General features: G+C 35.4%; 1 protein-coding gene across 19 annotated transcripts in view; it reads right to left on the bottom strand.

The window, feature by feature from the left end:
* DMD (dystrophin) overlaps positions 1–18,339 on the bottom strand; it is a 1,317,358-nt gene that overhangs the window by 693,053 nt on the left and 605,966 nt on the right. For all 19 annotated transcript variants that reach the window (XM_052795054.1, XM_052795067.1, XM_052795065.1 and 16 more), the window contains 4 exons: positions 18,072–18,182; positions 13,438–13,611; positions 11,145–11,300; positions 5,663–5,833 (listed from right to left, as the gene is read on the bottom strand). In XM_052795054.1, the coding sequence (XP_052651014.1) occupies positions 5,663–5,833; positions 11,145–11,300; positions 13,438–13,611; positions 18,072–18,182 (612 nt within the window). The remainder of the gene's footprint in view (positions 1–5,662; positions 5,834–11,144; positions 11,301–13,437; positions 13,612–18,071; positions 18,183–18,339) is intronic.

An 18,339-nucleotide genomic window follows, 5' to 3' on the forward strand; every position in this document is an offset into this window, starting at 1 on the left:
AAAATCCCAAACACCACCACAGTGGGTAAAATATGAAACATTAACAAATAAAGTGGTGAAAATCTTCCCAGAAGGACTAGGCAATTTATACATTTTGATTTTGCGTGTTTATCAGGATGAAACTATGTAACATAAATAAAATATATAAACATGTTAGAAGTTGGGTAGAAGCTAATCTTCTGATGCAAAAACATTGCATTTTGTGGGGAACAGAAATATGTAAATAAAAGGTTGAACTAAGCATCATAACACCCAGAATTCAGCTGCAGCTGTGAAAATTTGTCAGCAATGTTTAACAGTGTTTTAAAACAGATTACATTCACTCTGCTATTTGTCATTATAGTGAAGTTAGTACATTCACCTTTTTTTTTTTTTTTTTTCCCTTAGGACTAGTATATTTAGTTATAAAACAAAAGTTTATTCAAGTGTGTATTACTTGCTGGAAGACAAAGGTTCCATAAATACTTTCAGGAAAGACAGCACCATTAAAATGTGTATACAAATTATACGGATTATATTAAGGAGATCTATATATGAATATATATGGTCATCTCTTCTTTACATATACCTCCATATAGGATCACATCTACCAGCAGATACAAGAGTTAAAGATGATGGCAATCTCGCCATTCAAATTGCTGTTCAAATTTCTGTTATAATTCTGAAACGTCTCTTTGGAAGAAATTCTTGTACTTCCACTTTTTTGAAGCACCAGTTATGGCTATGTGGTACAGGATACCACAATGGAAATTCTTTGACGCAACAAATTCATATTTCACTGAATGAAATCTCTCCTTAGCTCTTAAAGGAACCATTATTCTTTTCTCACTTGTGTTTCTCAGAAAAAGTGCTGGTAGCATGCCTTAATCACAACTGAGACGTCACATCACCACTGAATCCCCAGGACCTGAACATCTCCACGAGAAATGGCATTTAGGTTCCTGGCCCCCAGGAAATGAAAGCAATCAGATCCTTCCTCTCTGTTAGAATTCTGCGTGCCAAGCACGCCTCAGGTGACCAGTTTCTAATCCCCATCCCGTTAACACCAGAAGGAGGACAGGGAGAGAGAAAGATGACCAGCTGAGCTTCCCTTACACCAGTCCCTACCATCGAAACCTCAGGAGAGAAGTTGTAGTGCAAAATACAAGTTTTATTTAAGAAAAACAACTTTGGATGGCTTGAAACCCGGGTGGAAGCCAGATTGCTCTGCAGTGTTGAAAGGCATGGGGGCAAGCCTTACTGAGAATTCATAAGAGGTTTGTAGTTGCATACAACAGTATTTCACCTATTTTACATACGGAGCCATAGGATGACAGGATGAATCATGTTAATATAAATAAATGCAGTTCCCTGTGCAGCCATGTACACTTTGAGTGGGGTTCACAGCTCCCTCTCTGACCCCACTGTACTGTTCCATACTCTTTATCTTTCAGCTTACTAACAAATACTACTGGTTTTGTTTTGTTTTCTTCACTTGATGTTTCATAAGGGAGCGAAAATCACGACCTCCTTCACATTAGCAAATACTAACCAGGAACGAATTATGCTTGAAAACAGAAGCTACATCGGAATGGCTTTTTCTGAGGACGTGCTGCAGAGGGTTTCTGAGCTATATTTTATAACGATAAAATTACCATGTATCAAGTTGAACTGCTGACGTTTTTTCAAAAAATTGTGACTAAATGCAGAGGATAATATTTTAATTGTGCTGGTTATTAACATATGTAGATTAAAAAAAATGAACACCAATGAACAACTGCAGAAAAGTTCTGTGTGCCTCCACACGGTCTGTACGCTGTGGATTACTCAGAAGTAATCTCTGCAATTTGAATCTCCCAAAGAAATTAGTTAGGTGGTTCAGTTCTCACGGGTGGGATTACAGAATTAATCAGAAGCTGACATTATGGCCTTCTCAGTGGCTGATTATACATATTTATTTGTTTATTCACAGCACATTTTTTATTTTTATTGCGTTCTGGCCCCTGACTATGAATCAGCTGACACAATTTTCAGATCATTTTCTTTTACTGATTTTCCTGACAGGAAATAAGTTGCTAAATGTGTTATCTAATGTAATTCTAAGTACTTCAAGTCAAATTTATACTCACTGGTATTATACACTGTGCTAAAATATAACATTAAAGAACTGGCAGACTCATACTGCTGATAGCAGGGAGTGATACAGAACTTTTCCTGGTAATACCATCTGCCATTTCCTTTTTGAGAACATGGTTTCCTGGCAATCTAATTCTTATCAGGCCAGTTCCTGATTAAAAGACAAATAAACCCCACAATGGTTAATGTCTTCAGTGATAAATATGTTCACTAAATCAGACTTCTAATTATAAACGGATTTCTAATATACAATGCTTAATGACTATCTTTCCACCCACATGTCATTTTTCTTATCTATTATAACAGAACTGAATTCAAATGGAACGATTTAGCTTGTCTCTACTGAGTAAAAAGGCAGGATTTACAGTCTTCAGTATATTGCCCATCTCATTTCACATAGCTCAGCCAAGTTTTTGTTCCCTCCTTAGAAAAATTCTGGACATGAAGAAATAAATAACACACTTCCCTTCATGTCCAGATTAATGCTATGTTTCGTTAATGTCATTTCCTACTCAAGATGGACATTCCTTTTTATTTCTAGGTGTTTACAGCGTGAAGACAATTTTGCACGTATGATTTTTTTTTATTCTAACCTCTGTAATTATCTTTGAAACCTTCTGAGTTCTTTTCACTTTTAAGAAGTCTTGGGTACTGAAAATGAATTAGAAATAAGTGCAGTAATAAATGTAACTACTTCCTTGTGCTGTAAAGAAAAAAGATTACGAGTTCTCTGCTTAGTTACATCGACAGCAGCAGACATCCAATTTTCAGTTCATTCGCACTATAGAGTTCTCCTCTCTCCCCCTCCATTTTCCACCTTAGTTTTTCTGCAGACTTTCCTCACAATGGGAATCTGCTGGGCTTCATTCATCTCCCAGTGCATTTCATTAGATCAGTTACTGTCTTCGGCAGCCTACTTACCTGGGAAGTCCACAGCCCTGAGCTGTGACATTAATCAGATACTGTGAGGCCCTGGTTCTGGGGACTGAATTATTCATGTATGATTTTGTATGATGCCTCACTGAAATCCACATAGGAGTATCAGTATCGTACTTATTTATGAAGTCCTCATAAGAATTTTAAAGTGTCCAGGATAACATGCAGCAATTCCTGCCTCTCAGTGGGAGCAGATTCTTTAGGAAAATGTATACTCACTTCACATATTTCTGCAAATGTGTACATTTGGAAGGCTAGGATCTGCCACTTACACTATCTGTTGGATTCCTCAGAAATAGTAGTCTGCTTACATTTATGCGAATATTGGTTTATATTGCCTACAGAGAATCTTAATAAAGGAATTCTGAAAGCCACTCATTCACTATGTACGTACTTCAACAAGAGGCAGCTGCTCTCATCCAAAGTTGTTTGTTCTTATTTTAGTGGTTAACTGACAGAAGGAGAAGAGCTGAGGTACTATATGAGGTTAGGCTGCAGTGAACACTTTGGGCAGAATTTGAAGCCAAAATATGCTTTTTACTAGTTTTTCCTGCAACCCTTTATGTATCAATTCCTTGTGAGAATTCACAATACTCAATGGCGTTCTTTAAGATTAGTAGGCGGAGTGGTTCCCGTTTGACATATTTTTCATGTTACTATTTCTTATTTTAATTAGCTCTTGTTATCTTTTTTGATTGTCATAAGATAAAAATATGTTGTACTTGTTGTAGCAAGTGTAAGACATAACAAGGACTTCCCACGGTGTAACTGCACTGATCATCAGGCTGTAGGTTCTAATTATGCAACTTCGGAAGCATTAAGGTTCATATCTAACAATTAAATGATATTAAGGACAAATCTTTCTATTTAAACTGCTGTGAAGCTGTATACATCTGGATTAACTTCCCTGAGCACGCACGCAGGCACATACAGCGTACCTTTCTGTGTCAGCAGAACTGTACTGCGTAGTTTAACACCACCAAAGATGATTCTTACTTAAATGGACTGAGGAACTGGCAGGTTAGTTTGGGGCATTAAAACCATATGATTGTCTAACCCATCTCTTAAAAATCTGACACTTGTCCTTTATTATGGGTGTTAAGATCACAATATCAATCAAAAGTAATGAGAGGAACCACACAGACATTACTGTAGGAAAAGCAGCAAGTGAAAATGACAGAACATCAAGCAGCAATGGGTTTTTTAGGGATTGAGGTTTTAATTTGAAAGTCAAAGCAGCAATAGTCAAAGCAGTAATTGTAAGATAACAATAGCAAAAGTTGATCTTTATATATATATATTTTTGGATACTACTTTTAAAATATTGTCATTCTTAGAGACTGATGACCAAAAAAACCCCAATTCCAAACCTCACAAAAGACTTGGAGACTTTCTTTTTATTGTTGTTAGTTTGTAAATCATCAGTGCATTTCAAGGCTAAAGACGTTTTATCAAGCTTGGAAGCTTGAAAAGGGCAGTTAAAGACAAACAAAACAAACAAACAAACCACAAACGACATTTTACTCCAGTGCCTTTAATCTGCACAGCCTTTAAAAAAATGGGTAAGGTTGCCTGTGTATTATTCATGACTATTTCTATAATGCATGGTGAAACTGGTGAAATGTTTAAAGGATTCTTCCTATTGAAAAAAGCAGAAGTGGTAAACTTTTGCACAAAACCCCAATACTGTTTAAGGGGTTTTTTTGTAGTTTTCTTTTGAAATTACATAGGAACACTTAGCCAAAATGCTGCTGGCTGCACATAATTATTTGAAATTTTGACGCTTTGGATAATGTTGAGCGTAGTTTCCTCTAAAGCACAGATTTTGGGATGTGTGTACAACGATGACTTGGTTTACGTTCTGAGTTAGACTGGATTTTTGTTACGTATGCAGAATATAAACTAGATTAGCTAGTGTTGAATGATACTGTGCTAAGTCTTAACATCACACAGAGATACGTAGTTTGATGCGGAACCCTTGCATTCCTCAGTGATTCTGTAAGGTGTTTCAACTGTGGCACACACAGTAATTTTGAGGAAAGTTTCATTTTAGGCTTTGAGTTTTTACCTAAAATAAGAGTTTAGGGTGAAGTCTCATGGAAGTAAGAAGCCCCTGGGATGAAAACGAATGAGCTACAAACCAAAAAGGGTAAGAAAACAAATATCCCACCTCCTGGCTGCTGTCTGAACACGTGGAATATATAGTGTTCTGACTTCCTTAAGCTTTTATCCACTGGAGTTGTTTTACTGTTTAATACTTTCCTAATCATGAGTAGAATGGGATGAGAGAGAAAGGGATCTCTATTTACATGGATCTCTGTTTACATAGGTACTGGATGGATAATTTATAGTACTCTGAAAAATGAAAATCTAACTTTAAATTCATCTCAGTGAAGATTATTGCAATATGAAGCCGAACTGTGCTATTGATATATGCAGAGACAAGATAGTTTAAACTTTTCTGAGCATTAGTGTCAGGGTGAGACAATGCCATAACAGTTACAAAGTTCCACTAATTAAAATGCCAGAGTTTTCATTCTCTTTCTTTATCAAGAAAGAAATCTATCATTCTGTAATATGCATAAAGGTACAGTGTGTGTTACATTGTTACCTTGCCCCAGGCAATTTCAGCATCCAAATTGCTAGGCATCCCCTGCACAGCTGATCTCTTTGTCAGTTCTGCATCTGTCGCTGCAAGCCATTCTGTCATAGCATTAATTTCTTTTCGTAGCTTCCGGGACAATTTCAAACATTTCTCTAACTCTTGCTTTTTCTCTGTCACCTGCAGAAAGAAAACATGTGTTTCTTAACTCTTCAGTCAAACAGGTTAAATGATTTTTATATACCATTTCTAGATGCCATTTTTCTAGAAAAGCTTAACTTGCAATTTCACAAGCCAAGTTGCACTTTTAATACAGTTATATCTTGCCTTAGTTCTCTCAATATCTGTAATTTTGCTGCTAGAATGCAAACACCTACAAGAAAAATATGTGCATAAAGACACACTGAGTTTGAACTAGCAGCAGACCTCTGCAAACCTCCTCCTCCTCTGTTTTGAAGTCATGCCTAGCAAACTAATTTGGAACAATTGAATTAACAGGCTTTCCGAGACACAAAATAGATGTCCAAACCTTTCAAAGAGTATATTTTCATACAGATGGCCAGCTAGTGATATTAAATCCTCAAGGTTTTTTCTATGTAGCTACACTACACAGAAGAAAAAAATTCACTGTCAAAGGAACACCATAATCTTGAAACATAAAAGTCACTGAACGACGTCAAACTAAGGCAGCACAGTTAACTTGTCAGTTTTTAGTTTGCTGAATGTTTTGGATGTGAAGTACTATGGACAATTTCTGTTTTATTTGTTAAGTTCTTTTAAGCATATTACATGGTACCTAGAAGAAAGGCTGAGTAATTATATTCTTCACGGTCTTACACTGCACTTTTGTGTAACCCAGAGGAATAGGGGAAATACAACCTTCCCTGCAAGCCCCTAAGCAGATTCAGGGAGAGCGAGAGAAGGTTCCACATACTTAGTAGAGAAGGCAGAAGAGTAAATGAAGAGATCTCAGATGGGAACATATACCACGATAGACATTAGGCTACTAGTAGTTAGAAAATACAAATGAATAAATTATGTTGTGCTGAAGTTTAAAAAAAGCCCAGCCAAAGAAGGTGGATTAAAAGTGTTCCATAGGTCACTAATACTTAAAAGAAATTACTAATTACCTTGCATGTCAATTAGTAATCAAGTGAGATTGTAGCCACTGATTTTTATTTAAGTATTTTTAAATAGAAAAAAATTGTCTACAGTAGTGCCAGGTATTCAAAACTGGTATCACTATCTACTAAAACTATTTTGGGCTTTGACACTGTTTGAGTACAAGTAGTTGCACAATGATCAAATTGGTTCCTAGCTCTACTGCCAAGGAGAGTTTGAGGTTTTAAAATGTAATAGGATGTTATGAGGTTAGGTACCTGTCTTTTGCTATCCCTGAGTAAATAGATCAGATTTGCCCAGGGAATAAGCAATAAAGTGTCCCTGATCATGTATTACCACTCTGTAGAGGCTTACTACTAAAATCTCAGAACATTTCTTCTTCACCGAATGTGCTTTATGTGCTCTCTTGTATGGCAAATTTATTAAATGAGACCTCAGAACTTACAGGCAGGCCAAGAGGTAAATCCCTAAGAAGGACCATAAAACTCAGCTTTTTAGAGCTCCATTCACACATGGAGTCAGGAATTTACACATGTTTTTCACTACTTCTTCTGATGAATATTAATAGCCATTGTAAATAACTATTTGCAGGTACTTAGCAGCAATACAATGCAAAGTGCACTACCCCAAGCATGATTGCCTCTGTAAGAACTCTAAACACCTGGTATACTATAAAATGAAGTTACTGATACATGCCCAAACACAGAAGGAATATTTGTGTTGCTATATACATCTCTGAATTCTGTATATAATATCAATAATACTACACTATTTCCATATACATTGTAAATATCCAGAGGTTAGTGATTAATCAGTTTCTGTTTGTACTTCAAATGTAAAGATGTATTTCTAAAGAAAAATAGGAAACAGTGCCCTCTAAAGGCCTTCTGTATCATAAAGTGATATCAAACGTAGTATCTCCATAAATTTTGTCTGTATTTTAAAGCTATTTAGACTATGTTAAATAGTTTACTCGCAAGAACTCTTGGATATAGTAAATAAAAGTAAAATGAGAAAAGCAGGTATTTAAAGCAAAGGAATGGTATTTTACAGCCTTTTAGTCTTACGGCTAAAAATTCCAGTGCCGCAGTGGGATTGTGAGGAAAGACCTGACCTTGTAAGTAATAGCCCCTACCGCATGCAATGCCCTTAGGAGAGCAGCAAGAACATTATTACTGCCACTTTCTTTTAGAGTCCAGCTCCCCGCTCTGATGAATTACCACAGGCAGATTTGACACAAGTATGCTACAAACCCTACCTCACAGCCACTCACAACTACCAAACTACCTAAGCTCTAATATAGTTGCTTCCATGTATAAATGTATATACGCTTGTGTCAGAGAGAGAGAGAGAATGTGGGCAAGGGAATGCATACGCAAGCCGAGGCATGGAATAGTTATCATAAATGTAACCACTACACCATGATATTCACATGACATTTGGTTTTCTTGCAATTTCATCTCAAACCTATTTACACTGAGGCCACTGCTAAAGTCTCAAAATTATCCTTCGTGCTTTTAAAGCAAATTTGGCTATAAATGAGGGGCAAAACTCGATGGGCTGAACAGACAGAACTCCTTCTTAGACCAAAGAGAGGTTTAAGGTCTGATACTACCTAAGCAATTAGGACTATTCACAGGTATTTATATCCATATGTGAATATGCTAAAAAAAAAAGGAACAAATAAAAAAAACCCTCACACCTTCCCCTTCTTCTTAAGAGGAAAACTCAGAGAGTCTAAAGTTATGATACCTAAAATATATACCAAAACCAGAGTATGTACAGAAATTATCAGAAAATATAATAATTTTCCTGTCTATTTGAAAGCACAACATTTCAGCATTGTTTAAATTAAACTATTCCAGATGCTTAAAAATATGCTTAAGGATTGTTTTAAATATGGGAGGACCTCCTGATGCAGTACATACAAAATCACAAAAGTGAGTTTATGCTTGAAGATGTGTTTTTCCTTCAGACTATACATTTCAGTCCTAAGCCTTACTAGTAGTTATAACTATTATCAGTTTTCTCTTAAGAAGACTTTGACTGAATGCAATCAATTAGGGCTGATAATGGCTGATTCTTTTAGTTCTATATCTCTGGGCTTTTGTGACTCTCTCTAAAACTGTTAACTACCATGCTATTTAAAAGTAAAAGTGAGAAATTACATCTAGGCCAACAAAGCTAAACACAGCACTGCAGATTTTTGAGACACATTAATTTGCAATATGGCTCACTTCAGATCACTAATGGCTTCCTAATGGCACATTTTTATCCCTTCATTAGTTAAGAGAGGTTTCCTAAAACAATGGCACCTGTCTGCTGTTACGTTAAAATTAATGTAGAAACAAATGCTACAGTCCTTTCTAAAATAATGGAGAAACCAAATATTTTATCTAATCTCAAATGATAGCTATCCACACCTTAATGAAGCAGACTCTTCAGTTTTCTTGACACCCAAAGATTGATGCCTCTTAATACCTTTACTTTCTAGCACGAGAGAGAACTGTTTTAATTCAGGTTCCCAAATGAGTATTATCTCTGTTGAAAGTAACATAACTCTTATTGTTTTATCATATTGTAGTCAGTGAGGCTTGATTATCTTTATGTGTTTAAACCACATGCTGACTCTCACTATTACCATGGACTCATTTTCCTAGCTAGTAATAATTTAGGATTTTAATAATTTATAATCTGACAAAATAAACAATTTGCATTCTGTCCTGTTTCGTATATTTGAAGTGTATATATTTCAGAAATAGGCAGCTATAACCGTCATTCACAATCTTCATTCAGCCAGTTACAGCACCACATTTACTCTAATCCTAGAGTTTTTAGTTCTGTGGATAGTTCTAATGAGGGCAAGAAGAAAACAGAGTAATGAAGGACAGTTGTTAATTGAATTGTTTGCATGAAGTCTTCTTTAGGACAAAGCCAAACTCCTCTTCAGAGCTCAAAGGTCTTTGCAGAGCGTTGTACGTCAGGAGCAGGCAACGCACTCCATAGGTAATGCAGACCCAGAATAAAATGCCTTCAGGGATTGACGTACGGGGTTTTTTTTCCAATCACAGTCTTGCTAATACTGGTTAGTAGTCTGTCTTTCCTACCGTCTGTTTAGCTGACTTTTAGGAATAACTGAGTAAACAAAACGTTTTCCTGTTAGGAAGTGTAACAGCATTTCAGTGTACATGAATCAATAAAGAAATAGATGATGTATAGCTGGAAGTTTTACACAAGGAATGACAGTGCTTGGGAAACTAATAGGAATCGATTCTATGAGGTTAATTATATACAAATACCTTATCACTGGCATCATAGGGTAAAAGTCTGCCACATTTTGAGAACTATTTCTCTTTTTCTGTAGGTGAAGCTAAGATTATATAAAACAATACTGGGAAAGTCTTCATGTTGTCCTCCTAATCATATGCCGACATTCACTAAGTGGTCAAACCGAGTACTGTATAAATATTAGATTTAAAACAAAACAAAATGTTGTACTCCAAGGCAATACACTCCTCATTACAAAGTTCAAAGGATGATGATTTACTTTTGCCTAACATGAAGAAATTTGATAATCCCTATGTAATGGAGGATGACAAATGACTAAATTCTAAACAAGGGTTTGCTCGTATCTGAGATGTATAACAATGGGACAATTATTCCACATACTGATAACTAAACAATATTCTACGTGGCTTATATATTGATACAGTGAAAAGGTTAAGTCAGGATTGTACCTGACATTTAAACCAGGGAACAGTTACGACAATAACTGAACATATGTGTAGTCCAGAGTGCAGAAGCAGCAAAGCAGAGTGGTACACAAATGCCTCCTGAGGAAAGCTGCAGTAGCAAGAATTTTCAGTCAATGGATTTTTGAACAGCAACAAATGGAAATGATATACTTAAAGATCTGTACAGTCAGAGGCAGAAGGAAATGAAAAGGTAGAATTCTCTTTTATGAAGTAGCTCTTCAAATAAAACGTGAAAAAATCACAAACAAAATTTAAGTATTTTTCTGACCTGAAGTGTTTTGAAACAAGTGACTGTTTGAGGCATTAAAATGAAAAAACATCTCCCTCTGACCCCTAAAACCCGATGAACTAGTAGAAAAAAATAGATTAAAACATTAAGAAAGTATAATTTTAAATTGTAATAAAGGAATTTTATAGTTTTCTAGAAGGTTATTTTTTCTCAGAGCAACTGAACGGCCATCCTAATGATCACCTTTGCCTCCATTCTTTCTGTCCCACTGTTCAGAAAAAGTGAGGGCCTTGAAAGGAACCAATTTACTTACCATACCAAGAGCATTCTTCACTTTGCCAGTTAAAAAGAGGGCATAGTTTTGTATTAAAAGCACAGAGCTTACCTTTGCACCCAATTCATTATATTGCAACTTCAAAGCTGTGAGCCTTTCATCCAGTTCTTTTGGGTTCTCTGTCTGCTGCTTTTGAACAATCTGCCTCCCAGTTTTTATCACTGTTTCCACTTCAGACTTCACCTCACTCAGGCTTTTATATAATTTCTAATCAAATAGAAATATGAAAGTGAAACGCCACCGTTAAAATAAGTACAACAGAAAAGACTATTGAAGGTATTATAAAGACGCACTAGAAGGCTTTGCATTGTTTGCTGTATAAAACCACCACCATGCGTGACCCTGAGCACCTTCCACTCCCATTTGAAAGCTAAAGGAGTTGAGAGGTACCATGGTACGTGACCTAAGGATAGAGAAAACTCACCCTGAGTCTGCACATGTATTAAAAAAGTTCGTAAGAAAAATTCATCAGTTTCTAAATCAGAATTCAAACGAACAGATTCAGAACAGCCTATCTTTACTAATATTGGCTTCAAAGACTTCTCACCAAAACCAATGATAGAAATGGTATACATAAGAAAGTACACGCCATCACTAATTGTTTTAACATATGACGAAGGTTGTTTTCAAACTGATTTAGATAATGCAGTATTTAAAACAACAAGAGATGTCTTCTGTCAACTCACACAGCTTATTGGATGTATTTAAACTACAAATAGCCACTAAACTAATTTAAAAACCCAACAGTTTTTTCATACTAGTGAATTAGGAGACTGGTAGGATAGAGGATTTCCCCTACATTTACTAAATGTAATACTATTCAAAAATTAAATAATTTAAAAAAATTTAATTTTTTAAAATTTAAAATTTTAACAAGAAAAAGTAATGTGATGAGGTTAAGCCAAAATATACTATATAATTCACTGGATTTTCCTGCACTATTTCAACGATAAGTGAAAAATAAGGGATAAACAAGTGTTCAGTAAGTGAAAGCATGCAAGCAATTGGTAAACACAATGCTCTAAAAATACTGTAAGTCTTCCACAGAATATGACAGGGCTGGAAAAGCTAGCTGCTGAGTGAAGATACTTTAATTCAGTACAGGATTTCTAATTACCACATCATTCTGATAAGAATGTGAATTTAAGGGTAATTGTATTTAAGAAAAAAACAAGATGTAAAAAAAAAACACCAAAAAAACCCCAAAACATTGGCTTGTTCCATGCTTATTTTTTAATTTAAATTCTTACATTTAGATCTGAAAGAGGTTGAGGCAGGAAAAAAAAAAAATCTTCAGGCATGCCATTGGCCCAGAAGAAAAACAGCTGAAGACAAGGATCTGATTGTTCCGATTTGTGCTGTTAAAATCTCCGTTTTATTATCATGAAACACACAGTGTTCATCCTTATCTCTACTTCCCTTCAACAGTAAAGGGGTACAGGATAACATGGATATTAAAGGGATACATATAGATTTCCCCCATATTCTTTAGGCCACATTCAGGTCATCTTTTGCTCTTGAACTGTAAGAAATTTATAGCATGCCATTGCATAGAAGCTGTAATCTATGGTTTTCCTTTGTTTTGTGTTTCCTGGCTAGAATAGACTCGTGCACTGCAACATCTCTTTCGGTTACATCACGGAGTTCCACGACCACAGCATATTGTGGAAAACAGAGCCAATCCAGGGAGAGAAACTCATATGCAAGATGGGAAGGGGGAATTAGAAAGGGATCCTAAGTGGCTTTCTCACATAGTGGCAGTGCATGACCATTGTTTGAAAGTTCACTGAAATGAGAATCTCTTAATTTTTTTTTTTCAATTTCATGAGTAACTGATACTTTGTTTCTCATCCTGAATTCAGGACAACATTCTGTAATTTTTAGCTTTCTCCACATAAATCCATATTTTCAAAATTTTTCACTCATTTAATTGGCACCTCATGCTTCTGAGAGTTCTTTGCCATAACAGAAGAAGAGACAACTTACAGAAAAGAAAAAGTTACTGTAAGGCTGTTACAACTATTTCACCATGTTGTTATATCCTGGCAAACTTTGAAATTGAATACAATTTTAAGTGTACAATGTGCTTCTAATGTCACTGCAACCAAGAGAAGTAGGACAAGGAAGATCAACCCCTTCTCTCTATCCTCCTTTCCTTGAGAAAATCAAACTTTAACTAAAAAGGTTCCTATAACTTTCATTGTGTAACTTTGCTCTTAAATCTTTCTCGGAATCTTTTCTAATATCTCCCCCAAAATATTGACATTGTCATTGAAAATACTTTAAATTTGAAAGCCAGAACAGGCAAGAATCAAAAAGAAAGACAGCATGTTTAAATATTCACCATGCAATGATCCAACTGTGATTGTACTACTTCCTGCTCAACACTCTTCATGTCCAACTTGGGCACCTGCAATTTCACTTCATCTAAAATTCTTTTACATTCTTGTAAGCGCTGTTCAAAGTTGGCTGGCTTCTGAAACAAGCGAAACTTCATGGAGACATCCTGCAGCTTTTTCTGAAAAGGAAGCACGGGTGAGTAGTAAATGTGAAATCAAATCGACACTGAAGACAAGTCTTAGACCTGTTTCAGAATACATAGGATCCATTATCAGTCAGCAGTTTCTTATCTAAACAATTTAAAACTTTTGGGGAAAATACCAGCAGCAGAGAATCTCGGTCTTCACAGGAGGAAGAAAATTCTTGTGTCATCCAGGGCACTGGACGCAGCAGAGCCAGCGACAAAAGAGCCCATATACTCAACTGAAGAAAGGGAGAGGTTTTGTATTTTCCAATATGAAAATGTTGGGGCGTGGGGTAAGAATGGAGGTTTAATGGCTTGAGCATAAACACATTCACATTCCAGAGTGGACACTCATCAACCCTACCACGTTGCTGCTTCTTGGTATGAGGAGTGAATCTTTTAGTCCCTCAAAGAAACCCGAATAAAGTGGCTGGGCAGTAAGTAGGTCTAGCACAAAACCTGAGATTTAGAGTATAAAATTGATTTCTATTTCCATTTTAAAAAGCATAACCTAGAGTAAAAAGAAAGTAATTTGAAGGCAGAAAAATCTATGACAAGCATGGCTTCTAATTTCACAATTTTCACAATTTGTTATCTTTGTGCATTAATTATATTGCTTGCTCACATGATCCCTACCTCAGGGGGAGGGGAAATAATTAAAGATAAAGCAAAGAAAGGGCATTTTAATTATCTACTTGAATAAGAACGGATTTCTCTGTGAAGTACAGAGCAAAGTACTAGTAAAATAAGTTTTTCTACTGTTTAAAAAAAAAGGAAGAATGTCGCTAAGAAATGGGTAAGTAATTAAATAGGAACTCAGCATCTGCAAACACACTTTTGACTTTATCATCTTCAGATCCTGGACACTTTATACCAATACAGTGTTGTCTGTGCTATACAAACTTGAAAAAAACTCTAATAAGGAATAGATTTAGCCTATATATACATAGGCATTAGTAAATATGCTTCCCACATATATCAGATTTCTGTGAAGGAGGCAGCAATCATGAGCAGAAGGCAGTTCTGGGTACGACAGAAAACTGTGTAGCTTTCCAGCAGCTCCTTCCAACAACTTTCCTCATTAAATACTCTTGATGCAATTGAGATCCAACGCGGTAAGAAAGGAAGTCTCTCCCTAGATAAATAAGTGAACAATTGAATAAAAATAGGAATCAAAGGGTAGGAATAAATGGGCTTGTTTTTCTTCAGTGTGTTTGCATACACTAAATTCATACTTAATTAGATTTCCATCCTCTTGTGACACTTCAACTTGATGAAGATCAAGTCCTGTGGGAAGCATGCAATGCCACATCAGTATCTGTTACAATTTGTGTTGGTCAATACATTAAAAATGATCCAGAAAAGAGAAAGAATGAAAGTATTAATGGTAGAGAAAATTAAAGCCATCTGTGAAGAGTCACTGAAGGATTGCACAGTATTGAGGATCTGTAGGAAAAAACCAAGCAAATTATATTTAATTCATCCCAACATTAAGTAATGCACATCACAAAAGAAACAGTAAGCTTGATATACAAGTGGGATCTACATTATCTATTAGCACTCTCACTTGAGTTATAATAGATAACTATAAAAGTTATATGCTTACATTTATCTTCAACATTTAAAAGAAAATATCAGCTCAATACTTAAAAGCAGCCAACAAGCAAAGTGGGTATTTGGAATGATTTGGAACATAAAGAACAAAAAAAGAAAATACCTGTCACGGTATAAAAGTCACTGTATAAAGCTATATTGTGCCTGAATAATGTGTGCAGTTTTGATCACCTCATCTGAAAAAACTTACTGTAAAAATAGAAAATGTATAAAGAAGAATGACAGGACCAGCAAAGCTATATATCTAAAGGTCTCAGTATGCTTTAGCATAACAGTCAGTCTGAAGAGAGACAACCGAGGACAAGTAAAATTAGCGGTATGCAAAAAGTTGACTAGCAAATGATTGTTAGCTGTTTCTCAAAATTCACGAAGAAGGTGGCACCAGGTAAAATTCTTATATAGGGAAACCAGAATGAACAGAAGGAAGAACAGCATTCAGTTAAATTGTGTAACTAGCTGTTAAACGAAGTTGAGGATTCCAGCAATTTGCAAGACTTCAGAAAGTATTTAGACATGAGCTTTTAAATCTCTCTGATCCAGAAGTTGCTTAGCTGCAAACCACTGGGAAGCATTGCTAAATGTTCACCTTGCTGTACCTCGTCACTGTCTTCTGGCTACTACTGAAGCTACGGTTTGGGGCTAAATGGATCTTTGGTGAGAAGCAACATCAGAATTCTTAACTACTTAAAATGTGTAGTCAGCTGAATTTACTTCACATCAACAGTTGAATTGATAGCAATACTCAAACTTCACGGTCAGTAGGCAAACCTGGCTGGCCTAGATAAATAGCACAGCAACAACTGGTAGGAGAAAAGGAAAGCCCACAACTAAGTCAGAATTATTCATTTTTTGAGGAAAATGTCTTCTTTAGAAGCAAATGATCCATTGTTATTCAAAAGCAAAATCACAGGTAATTAAATATTTTTAGAGATTTAACAATCTTTTATATTTTATTACATTAAATAATGTTAAAATATCACTAGGAATTAGTAATGCGGTAAGGGAAGGGAGTCAACTCGGTATCTTTTTACTCTGACAAGTGTGTTTACCCAATAATATAGGTGAAAGTAATAAAGAAACAGGAATGTAATTTGTCTGCTGTGTAATTTCTTCCCACAAATAATTTATTATTGAATTTTCAAAAATAGCCCTTCCTCAGATAAGATTCCACTGTCACGTAACAGTTCTTTGCCTAGTAGGACTAACTAGGTATTAAATCACTATGGTGGAAATAGATTTTTATTTTGCTAATTGTCCTTTTTCCCTTAAATTTAAAAAATAGAACTTAACTCCTAACCTACAGTAATCCAAAAAGTCAAGATAAATTTGGTCACTTAACAGTTGTTTCACGACCTCATAGCAATTACTTACTTTCACAATTGTTTACTGTCTAGGTAATTGAACTAATCTTAGAAAAAATATATGCCGAATTAGAAATATAGTTTAGCGCAAAAAAAAAAAAAAAAAAAGAGAAACGCATGCAGTATTTATTTGTAAGTGAGAATGCTCTTCAGGAAAAAAGTAAGTGAAGACAAATATAGTGAAATGTGATTTACCACTAGAGGTGCTGCACAATGATGGAAAAGAATTCAAGAGAGTTCACTGGCCTAAAATCAAATTTAGTCAATAAATATTTGGAACAAAGCTTTTACCCTTTTTGGTAGTTGGTATTTACATTATGCATGTAAATTGCTAATTTCTGTTCATATTTTATCTAATGTAAGCAAAAAAGATTTTCAAAGCGACCCCACCAATTTGTCAAAACTCAGACTGATGCATATGGTCATCTAGAGAAGACTTTTGAATTAAAAAATACCTGCACAAAGATGGATTAAGGAAAAAAAAAAAAAAGGCACCTAGAAAGGGTAGTGCTCCCTTGCATGCTGTTGAATTTATAAACATTTAGATACGAAGTCATCTGATGCCTGCATTTCACTGATGAAATACGGGCAACATCACAGCTGCCATGGAGACAATCAGAAGGTGAGTTAGTGTGAAGGATGACAGAAAAATAAGGAAACGTAAATATTTTCAACAATGAAAAGCTAGTCCTGTAGATAAGAGGAAACATTAAAAAAAAAAAATTCAACTTCTTCATTTCAAATTAATTGTTAAAAAAACATTAATGTTTTTTAATGCCAAACACAAAAGCAGCAAAACAGTCAAGAACCCATCACAGATTAATGGGTAAAAATGTGTATTGTTCCTAAGCGTTAATTAAATCTTCTTCAGTTTCAAACAGGTCTCTCTCTGTCTATTAAGCTAGATGAAATAATGCATTAGCTAACATTTTAAATTGATGACTTCAATGAACCGCTTAGTATAGATTTGTCTTTCAACGCAGTTCTACCAAATACTTCCAAATATTTTAACATACTTCTAATTGTAAATATTTTCAAATACCTCAAAAGGTGTACCAAAAAGCCTCATTGTAGTTTTATTTCTTACAACTGCAGCACATTCAAAACACCCTTTATATAGTGTCCCCACCAGTTGGCTACATCAGCTCTGCGCACCCTAGAACTGTTGCCAAGTAGATAGGAAGGCTGTACCAGAAAAATGAGCAGTAAGAAGATATGGATGGATGGAAGATATAGCCACTAATTTCTGGGCTAGAAAGGAGCAGCTAAACCAGAAGATATCAAATCAAATCATTAAGTTTGGAAAAGATCTCTAAGATCATCAAGTCCAACCATCAACCCAACACCACCATGACCACTAAACCATGTCCTGAAAAAAAAAGAGATACCTTAAGAACACTTCATACTATAGTAATAGTACTACTCATGCTGTTTGTTTGCACGAGTGACAGAAAACTGAAGGAAATAAAATATGCATACCTGTGCCACATCAATTTGGGAAAGCACTCTTTTGGCAGCATCTTTACCCCGGTTTCGTTTCTTCATTTCTTCCAAACTAATCTCATGGCTTGTTAATTCAGATTGTATTTTCTATTGAAAAACAAAGACAGTAATCAGCAGGGTTTGAAGAAAATGCTTATGTTGTTAATATTATTTGGAACAGTTGATTTTGAAAGGTATTAAACAGAAGTATTACGCTATATACCAGATCATTAGAGGAAATTATTCAAAGAATTTCTTGTTCACA

Source organism: Harpia harpyja, chromosome 8 (genome assembly GCF_026419915.1).
Source record: "Harpia harpyja isolate bHarHar1 chromosome 8, bHarHar1 primary haplotype, whole genome shotgun sequence".
NCBI classification, from domain to species: Eukaryota; Metazoa; Chordata; class Aves; order Accipitriformes; family Accipitridae; genus Harpia; species Harpia harpyja.